Below are 22,986 nucleotides of genomic sequence, written 5' to 3' on the forward strand. Positions count from 1 at the left end.
AATCACCCTTTAATAACCTAAAACAGACGCCTAATTGGACGGGGAACTTCAGATTCCACATCAGTATTAAAAAGAGCATAGCGGCAACTTCTTCCCTCTTAAGCTGTGGCTCAATGAAATGACCGATCACCCTAAAAAAAATAAGGTTGTCTCTGAAGAATAGAGTCACAATTCAGTAAGATCTGTAACCCCCTCGTCCGTTACTAAATATCAACCCACTCCTTGTGTAGTCGACTGTCCTTTACCACTTTTCACCTCTTGTTTTTATATTTTCCATCACAACCTTAATTGTCATTTACTACGTAGGCTACTGAGCAGAAAGGGAGAGAGTATAGTATATTTATTTGGATTTATTTATGTTGGATATCTGTTGTATTCGCTTCGTTTTTCTTAAATGTAAATGTAGATTGCGTTCTCATGTCCTACATCTTGAAATGGTTCTTTAATAAAACATACTTGACAAAACAAAAAAAGACAGGATCCAATTTAAAACCTAATTTTGGTCCAAAATCATTACACCTGTGTGTGACTGGCTCGGACCTCTTGGGGCATTGTGTGTGTGTGTGTGTGCTTGAAGGGTTGCATGCTGCCAACACTAGTTCTTCCTACATCTGGCCAAGCACAACACTGGCATGGTAGCAAAATGGCCATAGCTAAAGCCTGGCAGCGGCATCCGAGAAGAGAATGCCAAGCTGAGGCAGCAAGAATCAAGTATATGCAAAAAAAAGGGTTACACCCTCACCACTGCCATACAATCCACAAAGCCACAAACTTGACTGACAAATAAGCATCTCAATCTAGTAGACGTTAACATACCAGTGCATTCATCAAGGTACGTCTACAGCAGGGGTCTCAAACTCAATTTACTTGGGGGCCGCTGGAAGTAGAGTCTGGGTTCAGCTGGGCCACATCAAGTATTCCAAAAAACCCCTCTATTTCCTCAAAAAAGGGCGCGGAACTGCCGGTGCTTTAAACCCCTAGATCTGATATGGTTGGTGCATTTCACAACAACAGACATCACATTGTCAAACCTCAGGCATTTGCCACAAAGGGTACTTAGCTAGCTTGACAACGGTTACACCGCTGTCACGAGACTACGGTAGCCCATAAGTGACATGCGCAATGACAAAAAGTTTCAGAACGCGCGGGCCGCACTAACACTTAACTATGATGTCAAGTAGGGGGCCACAAAATATCCTCCCGCGGGCCGCAATTGGCCCCCGGGCCGCGAGTTTGAGACCCATGGTCTACAGCAACTTGTGATATAATGACACCAGATTCATGCTCGTATCTGTCCAATGTAGTCTAATCTTTCAAGAAAAAAATGTGCGGTGATAGAGGCATCTGCTAAAGACAGCTAAATGTAAATTGGGAGAAGCCGAGGACCCAGACGGCGGGTTTTGGCCTCTTGCTAAGCTCTGGCAGCAATATTAAATCATATCGCAGTTAGCATCATTCAAAATGAGGCAATGAAATCTTTCCTGTATGTTATAATGACATTTGTACATTTCTTCTGGGTGCACCATAACTATTTAACTGTTAGGAAAAAGCAGCACTGATAGATATTATTTATCAAATCCAGTTTTTCCATCATTCATCACAGGGGCAGGGGTAATTGTGGAGGTTACAGCCTATGGAACATTCCACTGAAGGATTAATGATGGGGGTGGATAGAGTCAGTATCTCTCCTGTGCTGGACAGAGCCCTCAAACTGTCCTCCATTAAAGCATGTGTTCTGATGAGTGATTCAGTGTGTCTATATTGGGCAGGAACTAGAAACAGTGACATGAAAATGCAGTTGGCAGCAGCTTCACAAATCCCACATCAGGCCCAGGGAAACCATAATCACTACCTTCGTTTTTCAGCCTTGTTTATTTCAGAGGCTGGGGTTACAATTAAGACAATTTGCCTTGCAATTACTGTGTTAAAAATAATAAAACAATTTCGGCCTACCTAAAATACCTGCATTTTGTGTAATGATTCAGGGCGTGCAAATTGAAATTGCAATGTTTGGACATTGTCAGGGGAGCTGCGCAAAGCTGGCAGAGTGATAGAACTATGTTTATCTGGATGTTTGTCTAATCCTGGATTGCTAGTACTTTGTCAGAATGCAGCCAAACCCTGGTCACATTTTCTGCCTGACCTTCACCGGATAATTTTAGCTGCGTGGATGTATAATGTCATGATTTACTGCAAGGATTAGTTTTTCAACAGCCACAACGTAACTAAGGAACATCTCCCGAGGGCCAGTAAGCAAATTCCCCTGTCAGTAACCCATCCCCGCTCTGAACATCCTCCCACATGATCCCTACCATACCACTTACCCTAATTTTCCCAACCCAATAAAGTCACCCAAAAACACCACTCTCCTTCCCAGAAGAGCAGCAGTGTTTTGCCATTGAGAACGAGCTAGCATGATAGCGCTAGCATGCTAAAATTAGCCACCTCGTCTCGGCTAGAGACGTAGAAAGCCGTGCAGATTTTGAACAGCTCACCCGGAGACAGAAAGCAGAGGACATTCAGAAACCTGCATCTCACTCAAAACCGCATGAATGGTTTTTTTCTTCCAACTTTGTATGTGTGTGGAAGCACCAGAGACACAAAATAACACCCCAAATCCCAGAATAAGTGATTCTTTTCATAATATGGGCACTTTAAGGATGGAGCTGGGGAGAATGACACGGCTAAGCCAGCGTTTGGTTTTAATGGTACTGCGCTAAGCTAGACACTAATGAGAGAAAGTTGCTGATTTTAAATCCTTTTGACGTGAGTCATTCAGCTGAGTTTTGCTGGCCTGTAAACAAGGACTTCTGGATACTCCTGCTGTTCATATGCGTGCATGAAGATCGGCACTTCCCCTTAAATTACCAGCTAACGCCAGCGCCAGCTCGCTAGTTTTGGTTAACAAGGTCCTACCGAACACTGAACAACAAGACACTTTTAGGTGGCCACAATTTTCCAATCAACTTTGATGAAGTGAAAACACATAGTGAGAGGGTCAAAGTTAAAATGAACATTAACAGCACCCCTAAAACAAGGTAATATGAATGTCCACATGGCCATGGTTAGCATAGACAAGCCTCTGTCATGATTGACAGGTCAGCGTGCAGCCACGCCCCAAAGCATGCCCTACTTTATCATCAATTTTTAAATATATGGGACCGCCAGTTACTAAATGACCATGAAAAAGACTTGAAATTAGCAATTGAGACAATAAACTGTTTATAAAAATGTTCACTTAGTTAATAAATCCAGTGAGAAGTAGGGCCATTTCCCCATATACTATAGAAACTGACTTATTTTTGGAACATTAACATATTATCCATGTGTATGAAGTTGTTATGGTGAACATGTTGGCAAACATCTTATTTACACATCCAGCAGACACAAAGCAAGTTTACCGGCCATGTGGATTCATGATTCTGGGCACCTGACTAACGCAAGCCTAATATATTCACTCTCCTTTCAGCTCTGTCTTTGGTCTCTACTCATTCCTGAGGGAAATATCTGTCTCTTAGGCTACTAAATGCTCCACTATGTGCACCTCAGCTGCTTATTAACTTTGTCGGTCAGCTGTTTGGAGCTGGGCCGGTACTGTACAGTGGGTTCATTAGAGCATTTTCACAGAAAACATCTGACTGCTGGGACAGAAAACATGGTTTGATGAGAGGGTTGAGTGTTCAAAAGTATAAATTTGTCACTACGAGCAAACCATTACTGCTGACTAAATTACGATAAATTACATTATGTTCATTTGTGCACAAAGATGTTTATCATGTTATTCATACAAATCTTTACAGCCCTTTGTAACTTTACTTTATTTCCATGCTTTCCTTCAGTCTCGGCATTTGTATCTCCCTACTGCCCTTTAATATTACACTGACACATCTGACCAAAGTGGATTATTTTCCCCACCACATTCCTTCCCTACAGGCCTCAGTATTTTTCAGGCCTAAATCTAATCTACTCTTGTAACACTTGTAAGACTTTTGGCACCAATGAGCACCACGGCGTGTGTGCAAAAGCGGCACGGATATGGATGTCAGTGTTTCATGTTTTTGATCCAATTGTTGTGGAATCTTGTTCAGACTGTGACACATGTGCTGTTAAGAAGAGAAATAGCGAGCCCATAAAAGTTGTGCGTCACATCCCACGCAATGCAGGCTGTATAGGCACGAGGTTTGGCTGTGCCGTGCGGGGGAGAGCTCTCAGTGCACGGAAAGCTCTGTGCTGCAGGCCTACATGCACTAATTAGACCTGATATACAGCCTGATGTGGGCTGATTGAAAGCAGGCTCATCTAACTCAGGACAGGGTCCTGTTGCACTGCTGTGGAACGCCGGAGGGTGTCATTTTGTTTCCAGGCGCTTATCTAAGGTCAGTTTCATGGTCTATAGACAAATTTCTTTGGTTGTGATTTAAAGAGAGTAAACTGATCTGGATCTATGGGTATTATGTACCAACTTATTGACGATGTAAAAGGATGTGGACAAGATCATGCATAAACGCAGCCCTTTCATTGTAGGGGAGGGTCAAATGGTACAGATGACCCCAGCCCAAGGCCTAGGGGAAGATATAAGCCTTAAATGGCTGACTAACTAAATCATAATGCCTCACCAAAAATCAGCATGTGCCCAATTTGCCCCAAAGGTGGTGGGATTCCATTCGGAATGTTATATAAGTTAGCAGGACTATCCAACGGATTGCAGCTCAGACCAATAGCATGTAGAGAACAGACACCCTTGTGATTTTACAGCTGGTTTGCAATTGCAGAGTAATTATGGATTAAGAAAACATATTGTGTCAATGAAATAATGGCAGCACATTGACAAATACGCTTTTAGCAGCCCAACACCTGGTGAAAGACCAATTGTTAGGTTTAACAGCATGCCAGCTTGAAAAGAACACTAGTTTAATTTTTCCAACATTTGTCTTTGGCATGATGAGGATGGAGCTTAAACAAATTGTGTTCCAATAACTCAATGACCCAGAGGTGATTTGACTTTCCTTCAACTCGCACACTATTAGTCAAAATATCACATTTCTATTTCTTCTGTGAGGACTGTATGTACAATCACTGAGTGTCCAGCAGAGTGGTTGACTTGGCTGATGGTGGCAACTTAATAACAGACTACGGGTTTTAATTGCTAATCATGCACAATGCTAATACTGGCACAATACATTGGAGACGGGTACTAAATCTGTGTGACGACTATGCAGGTGAGACAGCCAGCCAACCTGACAAATACAGTGGGGCTCGAAAGTTTGGGCACCCCAGGTAAAAAAAATTATCAATGTGCATAAAAAAGCCAAGAAAAGAAGGAAAAAAAACTCCACAATGCATCAAATGACAGATTAGACATTTGTATAACATGTCACAAAAGTTAGAATTTATTTCCATCACTTACACTTTCAAATAACAGAAAACAAAAAAATGACGTCTGCAAAAGTTCGGGCACCCTGCAGAGTTAATACCTTGTACTGTCCCCTTTGGCAAGTATCACAGCTTGGAAACGCTTCTTGTAGCCAGCCAAGAGCCTTTCAATTCTTGTGTGAGTTATCTTTGCCCATTCTTCCTTCCAAAAGTCTTCCAGTACTTTGAGATTTCTGGGCTGTCTGTCACGCTCTGCTCTTTTAAGGTCTATCCATAGATTTTCAATTATGTTGAGGTCAGGAGATTGTGAAGGCCATGGCAAAACCTTCAGTTCACACCTCTTGATGTAATCCACCGTGGAATTTGAGGTGTGTTTAGGATCATTATTCAATTGTAGAAGCCATCCTCTCTTTAACTTCAGCTTTTTCACACATGGCATCAGGTTAGTGTCCAAAATTTGCTGAAATTTTATTGAATCCATTTTTCCTTCTACTCGTGAAATGTTCCCTGTGCCACTGGCTCCAATACAACCCCAGAGCTTGACTTGACCCCCCCATGCTTAACAGTTGGACAGAGGTTCTTTTCATAAAATGCTGTGCCCTTTCTTCTCCAAACGTACCTCTGCTTATTCCGGCCAAAAAGTTCTATTTCAACCTCATTGGTCCACAGATCTTGTTTCCACAATGCATCAGGCTTGTCTCTATGTTCATTTGCAAACTTCAAATGCTGATTTTTGTGGTGAGGACCTAGAAGAGGTTTTCTTCTGAAGACTCTTCCATGAAGACCATATCTGTGCAAGTATCTCTTTATAGTGGAATGGTGTACCACAACTCCAGTGTCTGCCAGGTCTTTCTGGATGGATCGTACAGTCAAATGTGGGTTTTGACTTGCTTTTCTCACAATCCTGTAAGCTGTTCTGTCTGATATTTTTCTCGATCTTCCAGATCTTGCTTTAGCTTCCACTGTTCCTGATGACTGGCATTTCTTAATTAAATTCCAAACAGGGGATATTTGCATCTGAAAACGCTTTGCTATCATCTTATAGCCTTCTCCTGCTTTGTGAGCGTCAACTACTGTATTTTCAGTTTCAGTTTTCTAGACAACTGCTTAGACGAACCCATGGTGCTGATTGTTGGGGCAAGGTCAGATGAGTCTGGGTATTTAAAACCTTAAGATTGACATCACCTGGTCTTTCCAGACAATGACAGGTCTCAGCTTTCCAAAAGGGGGCGGTGCATGCTAGAAACTCTGCAGGGTGCCCAAACTTTTGCAGACGCCACTTTTTTTGTCATCTGTTATTATGAAAGTGTAAATTATGGAAATAAAATCTACCTTTTTGTGACATATTATATGAGTGTGTAATCTGTCATTTGATGCCATTCGGAGATTTGTCCATTTTCTTGGCATCTTTAGGCACAACAAATTTTTACCTGGGGTGCAAACTTTCGAGCCCCACTGTAGTACATGATGAATGTTCAGAAGAGTCTGAGCTGCGTTCAGTTAACTACTGAAACACATTTGTGCATACAATTCTTTTAACAACATACATATAACAGTCTTTAACATCAGCATTTGCTAATGGTACTCTGTCTCTGTTAAAGCTGTGTTGGGGTTTTAGGGAATAGTCCGTCCAAAAGTAACAAAATCTGACTAGCAGCCCTTCTTAACCTCATTAATTAACACGTTATAGCCAATGAGAGCGCAAGACACAGGTTGAGGGGAAACCTGGTGGAGGGTTTGCCTGTAACAATAGGAACTTTACCATATGTGTTGCATTTGCAACCCAAACAAAAGTTGTTGTTGCACCTACAGGAAACTAAATAGTAAAGATGTATGGAAATGGATGTATATTTTGTGAACACGTGCCAATGACAACATCAACCAGCACGACTAAAAAGAAAGTTCCGTGGATTGCTTTAACAAAAATGACTCTCGCGCATGGTATTACGTCATCTTTTGTGTCACTTCTCACGTGTTTTTGGGACAAAACGAAGCATGGAAACCAGACATACACAGGGGGGCTTTCTCCTGGTGAAAGATCTTGTAGTGTGTGAGCTCCTGTCGTCGGCCCGTCAGGTAATGTGAAAACCACAAAGAGTCCCAATTACAGGAGACCAAGCTATGTGGTGTGAACAGTACAGGCTTTGAACATTGTGGGGTGTAAACGTGGCCTAACAGGCACTGGTAGTCAGATTTTTTTACTTTCGGACAGAGCCATTTCAATTGTGCGCTGCATTGTGGGACAATAGTGTCCAGTAGTACTATCAAAGACCCTATTCATAAATCTCGTAGTTTCAGCTGCTTTTATCTTGTAATCTTTCATAGTCATACAGCAACGACAGAATAGCCTAAAGACTACCTCTGGGAGACATCACGGCCCTGTTTCAGCTGCCATCCTAAACGTTTCCACCACAAATTATGTTTTCATCTCATTATCTCTGCACTTCAAAATTAAACGTTTTAACTCTCTTTCGGCTCTCATACGGAAAGACGCGTGAGCCAACTTAGAAAGACACAAGTCTGGTGTCAGAGTGTGCTGATTCAGCTATTCTTCATCACACTGTGCTTGAAAAAGAGCAGGCTCTCTTACTGACGGAGGATAAATGCGGGAGAGATGCATGATGGTGGGGACGTTGGTTTGTCCCGAGATTTAGCTACCAGTTGGAACTTCTCACAGCGGCACTGATTCACTTATACAAGTCATTTCAGTAGCGTCAGCTGCAGCCAACAGTAATGATGAGTTGCAGTATGCCAACCACATGGTGGACGCTGCCTCCTCAGACCTCAGACTGTCTGCACAGAGATACACCTTGCTGTTTGGGAATACAGGAGTGTGCCAGAAAAGCAGCCAGCCATTTCAAACTGACCTTCTTTTCTTTCTGCACATGTATGGACAAATGTACATCCATGCCCCCACGGTACATATAGAAAGACGTATATGGACACGTGGCACGTTACTGCTTTACCCCACAAGTGACCCAATTTGCAAACTTTTTTTAAGTTAATTGTGTTTGTGTTGATTTACGTTTCGATGTTACTCTTCATCCAGCTCTCTCTCCTCCTCCTCCATCCCTTTTCTGTCTCCCACTTAAAGCTGCTTCTCCTCTTGTTGACAGCTTTGCTCTGATGAAAAAAAGAAGAATTACTGAGTAAAAGGGAAAAAGAGAGAGCAAATAACAGCTCTTAGAATGTTTGGATTGTGAAACCAGAACATTAGTACAAACCATAATGGCTGGCCCAGAGAGCCCAGCGCCTCTCCAGAACTTCACTCTCACAGGCAATGATGTAACGCCAGCCATTTCACATGAAGCATTCGCTTGTTGCACTCCTCAAAGTCTATTTATACCTTCTTCGTCTACTCAAAATAAAGCAGCCTATGTTAGGCTGATGCCCTTTAAATAGCCTGTTTGTTAGAATTAGAATACAGAAAAGAAAACCTTGAATTGTTTAATGCAAAATACAAAGAAATTGATTTATCATAAAAATGATGAAAAGAAGAACTTTATGTCTGAGTGCCTTGCCTAGTGATGATGTCCTGCGCTCAGATATCCATAAATGACTAAACTCATGGACATAAAGTAAAGGTGACTCACCCAACTGGCAGGTACAACCTGATGCACTGTTAAGGAGAGATAACTTGAATACAAAGCAATGTGTGTGTGTTTGTGTGTGTGTGTGTGTGTGTGTGGCACGTGCGTTTGTGGTGCCAACCAGGCCTCGGTGTATACTATGCAGCAGAATAAACAAGTCTGTCTGTGTTTGCAGCCTGTAATTAAAGCCGTAAAAGTGCACACGCATGCAGTAACAGCACACATCATGGCCTTCAGCGGCTCTGTTTCCCTCAGCATGGGCTTGACAACAGCTGACTTAAACAAACCACCTATTTCAAACTTCTCAGCACATACACACACCACATATATACACACATATATATACAAACATTAAAAAATGTAGCGTAAGAAATAAAACTGCACAGGTGTGGGACACTTGGCTTGCTTTGATTGGAGTGGAATGTGCAGCATAGACTAAATGCTGCGTAACAACGTCTTTTGCTGTCTTGCTTCGTCAAAGCTGGATTCAAAGATTCACTGCAGGGATATTTGATTGTATTGGCTTATTCCAAAGTGTAATCAGACCTCCCAATGGCTCCACCACCACCTCAGCCATAAAAATAACCTAGACATGAGAAAAGACTGCCTCATGCTGAATGATGCCAGCGTTTGGCTAGGAGGTGGACATACTTCAGTGGCCCATAATCTACCTCATAGGACCTCCCACCTCAAAGATGACAGCTACATGTGCTCCGTGGAGGTTTCATCCTGATGGGCATCCAAAAGAGTTCTGGGGCCAAATCATCACATTTTCCAACACAAATATGACATTTTGTTGGTATTTAAGGGTCAATCACTGCATCTATAGCGGGTTACTCTGTGCTAGGCATGCCTGCTATAAATCCAGATCTACATTCCACAGAATGTGCAATATAAACTGTTCACGCTGTGAGATGTATATACTATATGTTCCCACAAGTGGAAGAATGTAAATGTTGACATTAGACTTGTATGTGTGTCCAATGGTGGTGAGTGTGCATCTGTGCATGTAGGCACATGAACATGTCTGTGTGCATGTCTGTGGGTACACACAAGTGAGCTTGAGAGACTCTCCATTATAGTTTCTGACCAGATTTTGCCCTCTGCTGGTGCAATTTTGGCTGCACTGCTTTTGCATCTCCCCTGGACAAGTGAAAAGCATCACTAACAGCTGCAGACTACAGACGTTGAAATGAAAACTTTTGTGCACATTTTTTTTGCATAAATTTGGAGATTTCATGGCAACATTGATGCAAAAAACCCCGCAGGTAGTAGCACTGAATGGAGGGTTGTTTTGAGGACTAAAAAAATGAACACTTCTACATTTAGTTGTGTGTGTATCCATGCATATATGTATGTTTGTGTGTGTGCGTGTGTGCCCATGCATACATGTACACCCGTATGTGTGTCAGTCACCGAACAGATCCCCTTGGAGCCAGTGATGGTCCAGAAGTCCCACGCATTTCCCATGCTCACTCACACCGAGCAGTGAGTTCCACCACACTCTCTCTCACTCTTCCCTCTCTCGTTTTCACCCTGTCATGTCTTCTCCCTTCTCCTTTTCATTCTCTCGCTCTCGTTGTCACCGGTGCAATCATCAACCCACTTTGTTTTCATCTGATTTTAAGCCTGACCTCATCTCTGGAGGAGGATAATTACCAAATGGGGACACCGTGTTTTAACAGTGATTCTCTGACCCTGTGCATACATCAGTCCATGGTAAAATTGCTTTAGGAGTAATCACTGTAATCTCTCACTGTCTGGGGAGTTGGCAGGGCACCCTCTGTGCACTGCGTCTTGGAACATTGTGTCCATGCAGTGCTAGATGTTAAAGAGTGGCGATTGTGGAGAATGTGGCATGGTTTTGCAGAATGCCAGCCTATTAAGTTCAGCTATGCCAAAGCTATATTTGTGTCCCAAATGATCTGCTGAATTGACAAGTAAACGAAATAAGAAGAAATAGCTTTACTTTGCAAAGAAACATTTTTTTTAAAATAAACTACATATTGCCCCTATAACAATCTGAGTTTTATCTGTGCGTGCAGTCAGAGCGGCTGCTAAGTGGCCACATTCATTAGTGTGACCTGGTTAGGCGACAGTGTTGGAGCAGGTGGTCAGTGGTAGATAGGGCAGAGACATGGGGGACCCTGGTGAGTAAAGCACAGGGCTAACAGGAGCTGTGCTGGTATTCCACTCACCTTGAGCATGTAAAACGCTATCCCTGTGGAAGCAGCAGGAGGCATGGGGGAAGGGCCAAACTTTTCTTCCCTGCCTGGGCATAGATCGCATAACTGGGCCAGCATGGGACTGAGCCTGCCTCAGCCTTGGAGGTAAACCACTAAAAAATAAAAATAAAAATTGTGTTACATGTGAGAAAAAAACAACAGAAGAAAATAATTAATAGTTACATGACTTTATTGATTTTTAATCACAGGAAATTAACAAGGAGAAGTGATGAAATCAAGATGACCCTCATAGCTACCATTCCATTTAAGTGTCGTTTTAATTAAATCAGACACATGCATGAATCCACACCCATCACTACCCTATTCATTCCCCAGTAACACCCATCACTGGCCCAAAGTGTCAGTTTGAAGGAGCAGCATTCAGGGAATGTATCTCATGTCGTACGTGCCTCAAGGTTGCCACAGAAATTGAGCACATAGGTGTAAAGAAATGCCAGTTAGCCTCTCCATGGCTCCTTCAGTCCAGCTCCTAGCAGAGCGCTGGCGAGGCCCGGGGCCCAGGAATGCTGTGCCCATCTGTCAACACGGAGCTGCCTTCTCTGGCAATGCCACAGAGAGGATTTTTGTTACAGGGCCCTGGGTGGATTTCATAACCTGGCCTGGCAGTATAGCAGAGAGCCTTAGGGCTGCAGGAGGATTATGTGCTAGCACACATCCGTCTGGACCTTTCTAATTGCCCCTGCCACAGAGGCCTGATACAGCAAGACCCTGTGTTCCCAGCAGGTCAGGCCAGGCGTGTGTGTGCGTGTGTGTGTGTGTGTGTGTGTGTCCTACGAAGCTCTCTCTCAACAAAGTGGGTTGGACTTCATGTTTTTAAAGCCAGTAAAAAGTTCACTTCTGTGGAATTTATTGAGCTACCATCTAACAAATACACAACATTTCCTCTGCTTATCTCTTTGACCTGCACTCTTCTCCTTCACCCCCCCCCCCATATCTCTTCCCATCACTCCTGCTCTGCTCCTTTAGCACTTGGATATTTATAATGAATAGAGTTCTCTATGTGGGGCCTGAATGTGTGTGATGGAGCCAAGGGAGCACCACCTGAGTGATGATTCTGTCTGCCCAAGTCTCTTTCTACTACCCCACCCCCCCCACACACACACACACACACACACGCACACATGCCTGACCTGCTGGGAACACAGGGTCTTGCTGTATCAGGCCTCTGTGGCAGGGGCAATTAGAAAGGTCCAGACGGAGCACAAGCTCTCTTCTCATACTGTCCCCATTAGAGAGGGAGAGACAGGCAGTGAGGAAAGACAGGAAGAGGACACACATTAACACACTGTGTCTCGCTCTCTCACACACACACACACACACAAACAAACGCACACACACAATGGCCGTACAGTAAAATTATGCCACCCTGCGCTTTTTCAGGTGACTTGGTGGCTCAGCTTAGGGCAGTGCGTTATAATTAGCCCTTTTTATATATTCCTCAGCTGTGTTTTAACCTGCTCAACAGACTTCGTAGTGAGTGCCCAGGACATTGGTCAAGCCACTATGTGGGTGTCCCTGAACACTGCCAAATATTGAGAATAATGGGCTGGAGTTGGCTGAAGCAGTGTATGATCTGTCCAGACACAGTCTCTGTGCCAAAATGACAACAATGATTGATGCACTAAATGCTACAGAACTTCCACACTATTAGAGGTGACGAAAGTGGACTCAGTCATTGAGTGATGTGTTTATGTGCCACCACTGGTTTTTTGCACAGGGAGCAGGATGCCAATGACTTGGTGGCCTCCAAGGCAATGTACGCCACAGCTGAAAGTGTGTTTGTGTTTAAGTATTTGTGTGAGTGTCAGGACATGATATGTGGCAGAGGGCTTATCCTTGACCAGAGATGTGCACAGAGACCCGTGCTCTCACCACACCACCTTTGTCTCCACATAAATTATCCATCGGGCCAAGCGTGGTAATCAAGCTGCTCCGGCAAGCCTTATTACAATGTTGGTCATTTAGCCTATCAGTAATGGCCTTACCTCATTTTTTGGTCAACTCCAATTTCAGGGAAAATAGAGCAGTCAGCATGTTAAATGGGCTCAGGGAAGGCTGGGTGAGTTCAGGGCCATAGAGCGACGGCAGCTGATACAGCACATGCAGGCTCGCAGAGAGACGATGCAAACCTCAGGGAACATTTCCGGTCCTTGGTCACTGAAGGACTCTTGTATGATGAGCTTATGATCCTGAAAACTTATATTTTAAGAGGGGACAAAGGAGGACGCTGAGCTTTACTGTTTATTTACAAATAGGCTGAGCATTAGGGAGATTGCATAGCTCCTAATACACCAGAAAGTATGATTCAGAGTTGGAAATGTTCAAATAAACAGATTTGATATACACACTTTTAGTTATCAATGAGTGGATCGGTCTCACCTGCTGCAACATTCAATGATAATTCTTTTCAGCAAGAAAAAAACAACATAAAAACTGATGAATTTGAAGTACTATTGTGGGAGAGTTAGGAAACTACTATGTGATGCTGACCTCCTCTGGCCACTCCGTGTACTAACAACTAAAGCCTTCAGACTCACACAGCAGTTAACACTGCACTTGATTAGAAAAGTAAAGAAAAGTGATTTCTCCACAGGTAGAGAAGATCCCAGAAAATATCAACAGAACTAAAGATGTTATTTCCAGAGGAACAACAAATTCTAGCTACACTTCTACAGTGGAACGGGTACAACAGTATGCAGATATACAGATACAGGGGAATGTAACGGAAAACTATTGAAAGGAACTTTGCGGATGCATAGTGCGAGCTGAAGTATGAAATTATATGAATGATACAATTTCGATATTGTGGAAGTCTTTTGTGGCTCTTGAGGTGAGGTCATCAGGGTAATCTCGGGTTGGGTTTGAGACTTCTCATTTAAATGGACGACTGAAGGAGCTGGGAATTGAACCACTAATCTTGTGGGCTTTATGTGGGCTTCTCGGGTGACCATGAAATTGATCTGGTCCATCCTGAAGGATGTCTCGGTCTGGAGGGTCCGGGTAGAGGCTTGAGCAAGAATAGGAATAATCGTTAAATTAAATCAGACGTCATACAACTTAGAGGTCCTGTGACTCCAAATCTTTAGATTTAATATGTTTCTGAATCGGCATCTTGTCAGGGGGCAGGGGCAGGCAGGGAACGTCTGATAAAAGATGGGGTTGAGATATAGGTAAGGCTTTGAAGCTAAACTCATACGAAAGGACTAAAATTCAGGATATCTCGGCCTCTTCTGCTTCAGATTTTTATAGAACACTAAATCACCAGAGTACCCCTTTAAAAACCTGGTTTTACATTCAGTTTGCATATGTCAGCAGGGCACAACCTGTCCCTTAAAATCCATTCATCAGCTCATGTGCTACAATACAGCAGTATCCTACCACTGACCCTCAAACATCAGCTGTAGACAAAACTAAAAGCAGCCACGGAGTAAAAACCGTCCTCACACATCCCCCGGGGGCGCCAACATCACCTTGAACTCAGCAAAAGACCTTGTGAAGCCTTGCCAAGCCTAAGAACATGACCTGGGGAGTGCGTGTCAGGGGTTGGGAGGTAGGCGGGAGGAGGCAGGGCATGGAGTGTAGATGAAGGGGATGCTGCTCTCTCCATCACAGACAAGACAAATGATGCACAGACAGATGGCACTCGACATCGCCGCCACATCCAGTTAGTTTCCAATTACGACAACGTGGCTCCGGATCGGCGGATGCTTATGTCACGCAACAAATGATACAGCGTGCTGAGCACTGAATGATCTTTTCCACAACAGGAGCTTCGCCACGAACATTCTTATAGTCAAACAAATCAATATAATCATCATAAAGAGCAAATGGACAGTGAATTATGCCAACATTTAGGTGTGTTCTTGCAATGGCCACATGGTGGCTGTGTAACTCAAAAGGGAATGGTGGCGAAGACAAAGGGCCAAGGGGGCCAAAGATTTAACTCACTCATCGGTTAGTAAACCACATCAGTCCCGTCTAAATTGGAATACATTCCTAATATCTCCACCCCAATTTCTAATATTAGAGGAAACATCCAGGGCGCGACACAGATGGAGACACAGCGTGAGAATGCAGTTGTTGAGGCCGGACCTTGGACTGAAAGAAAATTGGACAGTATCAACCACAAACTAATACACGAGGGAATAAGGAGGTAATATACTGGGGGGGGAAAAATCATATAATGAACTCCTGAAAAGAAAGATGGAACAACAGGTGGTGTTATGATTTCACAATGTATCAGGCTACAGGGCTGCTGGGTCACACAGGAGCTGTCTGATGTTATGATGGGACCATGATGTGAATCAGTCAAATGATTGTTTATATGAAGGTCATTTACTTCAGTCATGTTACGTAAGGTCACTTGTCATTTGTATTATTGTTGAGATGTTGGTAAGGCTGAAGGTGGTTGAAGGCCAGTATTTTGCATTTTTGCTGAAAAGAGGAAAAAAACTTTATTGGTTAGTTTCCTCGGAATTATATAGGCCGTTTACCACATAAGTGTATCTATGTCACATCAGAAAATTCATTCAAAAGAAGATAGATGTCATTATTTCATTTGTTTCTTTCAAAATTGAATGATTGCAGTATAGGCTATTCATATTTCTATTTTTAGGATTGCTGTATTTCAACATAGTTCCCATTTGGAGAGACTCCAAATGAAATAGAAAATATTCAGTCTGAACCAATGTACAAGTCCCCAAATTTGCATTAAATACTGTATGTGAAATTGTTGGATTCTCCTTCTAATATTTTCCTTTTGTTGGTGAATAAAAAGATAAATTGGTGTTTGGAGTTAATTTTGTGTTTGATTTGGCAAAACAATGTACGAGATGTGTTAAGATCATTTTGCCATTTAAAACTGTAAAAGTTTTCATTTGACTTGAACACTTAAATGTCTTAATATGACAAATGGATCTGATGCACCTTTCAGAATAGAATACTTGTGTACTTGTGATGTACAATTGTGGGGAAACTTTCTACAGTAGTCTTTAATACTTCTACAAACCGAGTTTAAAAAAAATAAATTAAAAAAAATCCAGGTTCTTGCTTCCCTAGAAGGCAGCAGCCAGACTCTTGATAAATCCAAAACAACAGAGCACATCACTGCTTTTAGTGGTTGTCATGGTGGAGTTTAGAGTTTTTACAGATTCCACCATCCCAGATCTTGTAACTCTGTGTGTGTTATAAGATCCTTGAACAGGCCCTTCTTGCTGTCCCGAGTTCCAGACTAAAGACATCGGGAGTGGGCTTTTTCTTTTCCAGCCTTGAGACTTTGGAAGAGCCCGTCTGGTCAGAAAGGGTCACGGTGTGTTTAAATTCCTAAATCTCACGGTCTCTTTCTTGTGACATAAAACAAGTTTTATTCAATTTCACTTCCTTCTAATGTTTTATACATGATTTTATTGGCATGTGCATTAACATCTGTGTCTACATAGCGTGTACATAAATGTACATTAGTGTTGATATGTATAAGTTTATATGTGCATTGAATGGTAAAAACATAGAGTATATATGCGTGTGTTTATAAATAGGCCCGCACACGTATATATTGTGTATCTGTTGTGTAAATATACTGTCTTTGAATTGATGTTCATGTGTATACTGTATGTGTACATATAAGTGAATGTTTTGGGTATAGATTTTTCTTCAATAGTTGGATTATAGCCAAGGATTAGTAATTGTGAGTTTTGTTTTCCATTTAAGCTTCTGTCAGTGGTTGACTATATGTACTCATGTATTGTTCTTTGACATTTTGAAGCGCTTGCTCTTTATTTTAACTTTTCCGGAGACTTTCTGCATTTATTCTTCAACATTTTTACTCACTTCTGACCAGTAGTGGAAAGTAACAAAGTACAATTACTCAAGTATTGTACTTAAGGAAAATTGGTAGGTATTTGTACTTTACTTGAGTATTTCCATTTAATGCTACTTTATACTTCTACTACCCTACATCTCAGAGGTAAATATTGTACTTTTTAAGCCACTACATTGATTTCATAACTTTAGCTACTTTACAAATTCAGAGTATTAATAAAAAATACAGGTCAACTCATACATATTGATATATTATAGATTAAACTACCCAGGAGTATATAAAGTAATATAAAAGAGCTCCACCTTTACCAGCTGCAGCATTAATGGGATGAACACATTAATGCAACAATACGTATAATCCAATTATATCTTTATTCTGGGTCATTTTGCATAATGAGTAATTTAATGTTTGATACTTTAAGTTTTAATATGTTTTTAGTTAAGATATTGACTTTTACTTGTAACGGAGTACGCTGTGTTATCACTACTTTTACTTGACAGATACAGTTAGTTCAGCTTCTTTGCAAATTAAGATTAAATAATAGTAAATATTAGTTTATATAGGCTACCTCGTAAATATGAGCAGAAAACTGTTTAAATAAGTACATGAGAGGGGAAACTAAGGCCATGTGAAGGACCTAAGATGTTAACATATCTCTTGATTACAGTAATAATGGATCCATAATTCAACATATGACCATTCATCAGAGTGAGAACCTTAACATTTTAAAATGTATAGTTGTATACGTTTTAGCATGCAGTTTTACATGCAGGAATTTTGCCACAAAGTTGTAGATAGGCATACTTTATCCACCACGAACACACTGACATTTTGTGCAGGAAATGAGGCCAACTAGCTTTTTGTGGAGAAAGTGTAAAATGTGTGCTATGCCATTCTTAACTGGATTATATCCTCCTAAAGAGCCTGTTGCATCCTAATCAGTCTAATCACTAAACAGTGAATGGATCTAAATCACCAAAAGGCCTCCAGGACACACACAGACACAGAGAGAGAGAGAGAGAGAGAGAGAGAGAGAGAGAGGGGCTCCTCACTCCGACACGCAATCCTCAAAATACCCACAGGTTCGTGCAGCGGAAGTTTTTAAGCAGCCTTATCTGACGCTTTATCTGAGCTGGAGATGTGCTGCAGAAAGACAGGTCAAAGGGGACCGCAGTGCGGCTGCAGGACGGAGCATTAGGGATATGAAACACATGCCAGACCTGTCATGTTCAATTTACAGTCGACTGTTTCTAATCCGGTAGAACTGAAGACGTATCTCATTTGGAGAATGATTTAATTTTGCCGCAAGATTGAGCGTTTGGATTATTCATTTCTCTTTGCAACTGAAGACAGAAAACAGTGGAACGTCACGCTCAAACCGAGCAAAGCCAGTGGAAATCAATCATGATGAAAACATTTTCCCCACGTCTTGTGTGACCCCCCCCACACACACCCTCCCTCCACCATAAGTTTACTTTATTTCGCCAATTATTACAGCACGAGCCGGGCTGGAGTTGACTCTCACTGCGCCTGAGAAAGATTTTACGGCCATTCATCAGCTCTCAAGGAGCACAAATAGTCTTTAAAACTATAAACACCATCGCCAGGTCGGAGACAGGGGGACCCATTTACCCCGTGGCTGTGCTAAACGCTGAAGATAAAACAAACGATAATACTGTCTGTCTCCCGTGACCGTCTCCACAGGCATTAATAGCAGGTTTAGTGCCAACCGTGCGGGGGGGAAAACACGTGCAGGTTACGTGTCATTACGCACAGTGGTCTCCCTCTTACTGCAGTCCGGCGAAATGACTTGTACTTTGTTTTTGATAGTCTACTAATCACGGATTGCATATTTAATAGACACCATCCTATTTAGCCTACCTATGATAAAGAATGCACACAGGAGTGTCTTGGTTATCGCAATTTAAAGCAGATTGCTTATTTTGGAATTGAACAAAAGAAAAACATCGATGGCCAAATTAAAAGCTCACAACTCGGTTGTCCCATGTGACACATCTTTAGGATAACCTGGCCTGCAGCGTGGGTGGGGGAGAGTGTGTGTGTGTGTGTGTGTGTGTGTGTGCAGGTTTGTTGTTGTCTGTTATCACGTCCTGATAACGCAGACAGTGGCTCCAGAACCTCTTGGAGGCAGACAGCAGAGTGTGTTGCTACTGGTTTCAGGTTCGGTGTTCAGGGGGCCCAACCTGTTGTCTGCCCCCCCCCGCCCTTTCTTGACGCTCGTCTGCCCCGTTTCCCGTCAGATGAGGGACGACGCGACACCCAAGACACATGCACGCGCAAAATCAGGTTTATCAGACACATTAACCCCTGTTATAATTCGTCCCGGTAACTTAAATAATGCAAGTTTGACTCCTCAAGTCATTATTACAGCCGACACTGATGTACACGCAGTGAGATCAATCCCTTCTCTGGGTGCTCTGGGTAGATGTGTGTAAACATCCGTCTACATGCTGCACTTAGAATAACAGCGAGTAGAATGGAAACTCGTTTGTGTCATGCGCAATGATAAACAGCAATACTTAAGAACAACCATAATGTATTCCCTGTTTACATCAAGGCTATCCTAAAGAGAGAGTATTTCTTACAACAATTTGCATTAGGACGAGAATAATGAAGTCTGGGCTGGTGCATTTTGGGTACATTTGCAGTGACTGAACACATGAAGGCCTATAAGCAACATCAGGCCGAGCCTGTGCCAGACATTACTGTACGTCATGAAATGGGAGTACCGGTGGCTCCATTTAGAGGGTCCCACTGGCTCCGCACCTCACTGCGTCACCGGGAAGAGAGAGCTAGGCCGAGAAAAAAAAAAAAAAAAAAGTTTGGAGACAGAGTTGACATTCAAAATGCACACTTCACTCAAGATCAGTCTGCTATGCCAAACGAATACTTAAATCTAGTAAATATTACCAGGAAGGAGAGGGAGTTTGTTGACCTCTTTTTTGTTACCTCCATATGACAGGTTAATAGGTTTCTTTTTTCAGTTCTTGGCAATGTTTCCCAGCCCCAGCACGTCCACTCCCTTCTCTGTAAAGGATATATTAAACCTGGAGCAGAGTCATGACGTTATGGTGTCTTCTCTGGACGTTTCTTCTCGTATGGACTGCTGCACCGTGCCGACCTCCTCCTCCTCCTCCTCCTCCTGCATGCTGGCCCGCCTGAAGCAGGAGCCTCTGCGGGACATGTCGTCCACCGCCGCCTCGCTGTTTGGAGAAGACCTTCACGAGCCCAGAGCCGACAGAGGCAATGCCCTCAACTATACTACCTTTTATGGGAAATCACTCATGGACATGGACATAGTTAAGGATGGGAAATCAGGCGCGTTTGAAGGGAAACGTAGAAAAGGTGAGCTGATCAGTGGACGAAAAGTGATTTTGAAGGCCTGCGCAACATGAGGCCCACAGGCTCGTGTTCTTTGATTTGCGCAAAACGCATCAGATGCTCCAAAAACCACTCCACCACAGCAATAAGCAGCCATACGGGAATCACTGCTGAATAGCCTACAGGCTTCAAAACGTTTTCAAATTCAAACAAATGTACGAGTTAAGTGGATGGTCAGCATTTCCTTAGGCTTGCTAGATTAAAAACTTAACTTTCAAAAGTTGCACTGGCAAATTGAAGTTATTCAATCACGCGTCAAATGTGTTCCATGTGTGTAAATGTGTCTTTTCCTCCCCAAAGTTGACACTGAATGCATCATGGTCGGCCAAGGGATCTGAACACTGGCAGCATTGGCAAAAGCAAATTAATGATGATGATTAATATAATTATATTACAATGTAATATGAAACAACATAATATTTAATGGATATGATATAATATTAGGCCACTAGTATGTTTATTACTATTGGTCAGTAATTGTAAAAACAGCTCTAGGCCTATGGAAATACATATCTATCCCCTCTGTTAAGATGTCACTGTTGCAGATAGGGGCCTGTATTATTTTAATTATTTTTATCCCGTCTGTTGTGATCAGGGGACTTCAGCCCTCCGACCGAACCCGTGGACGACATAAAAACAGAGGATGCGGAGCGACCCAAGTCCCGGAGACGCAGGAAGCCGCGGGTCCTGTTCTCCCAGGCGCAGGTGTACGAGCTGGAGCGCCGCTTCAAGCAGCAGAGATACCTGTCCGCGCCGGAGAGAGACCACCTCGCCGGGGTGCTCAAACTCACCCCTACACAGGTGAAGATCTGGTTCCAGAACAGGAGGTATAAGTGCAAGCGGCAGCGGCAGGACCAGAGCCTGGAGATGGTGTCCCTGCCGCCGCCCCGGAGGGTGTCGGTGCCGGTGCTGGTGCGGGACGGGAAGCCTTGCCTGGCGGCAGACACGGCCGCTTACAACCCCTCCTACAGTATGGGCCACCTCAACCATTTCACTTATAACAACTATCCAGCTTTCAGTAACTACACCAGCACCGGCTGCAACACAAACTATGCGTGTAACTACCCTGCAGCCACAATGCAAACTCTGCAAGGATCCTCCAACAACGGGAATTACATGAACTTTGGGGTGGGGGACCTGAATAATGTCCAGAACCCATTTCCCTCCAGTACTGGGGTGTCTTCGTTACATGGCATTAGGACATGGTAAACCTAACACCCAGTGGTGGCCCCCATTCAGTTTAACGGGATTATTTGCATGCATTTTAAATCTGTGTAAAGACTTAGTCGAGCTTGTAGAACTTCTCTTATATTTAATTACCTACTCACTTTTGGTAGTTTTTCGTTTTTGTTTTCAGCACCACTTTTTGTCTGAATAGTCTACATTTTTATTCATTTCCGTCACATCAGCGAACAGGCCGTGCCATTTGAGCGGAAATTAAAAAAAAAAAAAAGTTCTTTAATGTTATTCTAAATTTTCCCCTCATTTTCTATGTGTACGTTATTTATTTGTTGACACCATGCGGTGGATTGTTAAATGTTCTTCTCTATAAAAATGGGCGAAGATGAAAAACACAAAATAAAATTGCAATAACTTTTGGTTATGGAAAATGATTACTTCTATAGGCTATTATAATCATGATTGTGAATATTACTGACATGCAATTATTTAATTAGAAATGCTTAAAGTTGCAGTGGAATGATTGGTTCTGGCTATAATCCCTGAATCATTTAAAAACCCAGCAATAACAAGTCTCCATTATGTAATACTGACATATATATAATATAGTTATGGGAGTATATAATCCGTGGCTGTGGGTCACATGGTTGAACTAGTTAAACTGTAGATCCACATAAAGGACCCTAACATCTGTACACCCCCCATATGGTTTGTGTCTGGTTAAAGTGTTCAAGTGGCTATTAGGAAGCTTCCTTCAATATGCTCAGACAAGGTTAAAAGGTTGTTAAAAGTTGAGAGTTTTTCCAAGCCGCTGTCAGCCACGTGCACCCCCGTTTACAGTTGCTGGGACAGAGACTGCTGTGAGCCACTACTTTGACCTGTATTAAGTGTTATTAAATCAGGTTCTGCAAGGAAATGTGGGTTTTAAAGGCATTACAATTTGATTTTCAATAATTGCGTTGTGTGTACAATTATTTTCTATACAACCTGTCAAAAGCCACAGTGAAAGTCAACGGCTTTTGTCTGTACTTGTAAATATTCGGACAATTCCAAGATGTTACCTGATCCACGACATGACTATTTTTGGACAGTATACTTTATTATTAAAGACCTTCTTTTGGAAACCTTTTGTTTTCCGTTTGGCTAAGTCATTTCTGACGGAATTGAGTTGGTTGATGGACTCACTGGGAAAATACACGGATATTGTAACAGTCAGATAAATAAGGGAAAAAAAAGCTCCCTTCAGTCGTATAAATAACTATGAAAGTGGAGATTGTGTCTGGTGCTGAGTTTACGCCATCAGTGTGGTGCCGTGTGAGACCCAGTCCACTTGTCCAGATACAAACCTAAACACTTGATTGACACTATCATGGTGCTA

The 22,986-nt window shown here is 42.5% G+C and overlaps 1 protein-coding gene across 1 annotated transcript; it reads left to right on the forward strand.

The window, feature by feature from the left end:
• The first annotated feature begins 19,844 nt into the window (after nucleotides 1-19,844).
• nkx2.5 (NK2 homeobox 5) lies at nucleotides 19,845-22,710 on the forward strand. The gene is made up of 2 exons (XM_032527747.1): nucleotides 19,845-20,393; nucleotides 21,025-22,710. The coding sequence occupies exons 1-2, from the start codon at nucleotides 20,042-20,044 to the stop codon at nucleotides 21,636-21,638; spliced, it is 966 nt and encodes a 321-aa protein (XP_032383638.1). The 5' UTR covers nucleotides 19,845-20,041; the 3' UTR covers nucleotides 21,639-22,710.
• The last annotated feature ends 276 nt before the right edge of the window (nucleotides 22,711-22,986 follow it).

The sequence above is a fragment of the Etheostoma spectabile genome, chromosome 10 (genome assembly GCF_008692095.1).
Source record: "Etheostoma spectabile isolate EspeVRDwgs_2016 chromosome 10, UIUC_Espe_1.0, whole genome shotgun sequence".
NCBI lineage: Eukaryota > Metazoa > Chordata > Actinopteri > Perciformes > Percidae > Etheostoma > Etheostoma spectabile.

Excerpts from the sequence above, each read along its gene's own strand:
- nkx2.5 (XM_032527747.1), top strand. The coding sequence starts at position 20,042 with ATGTTTCCCAGCCCCAGCACGTCCACTCCCTTCTCTGTAAAGGATATA. Across the intron at positions 20,394-21,024 it reads TGAAGGGAAACGTAGAAAAG|GGGACTTCAGCCCTCCGACC; the intron begins GTGAGCTGATCA and ends TGTTGTGATCAG.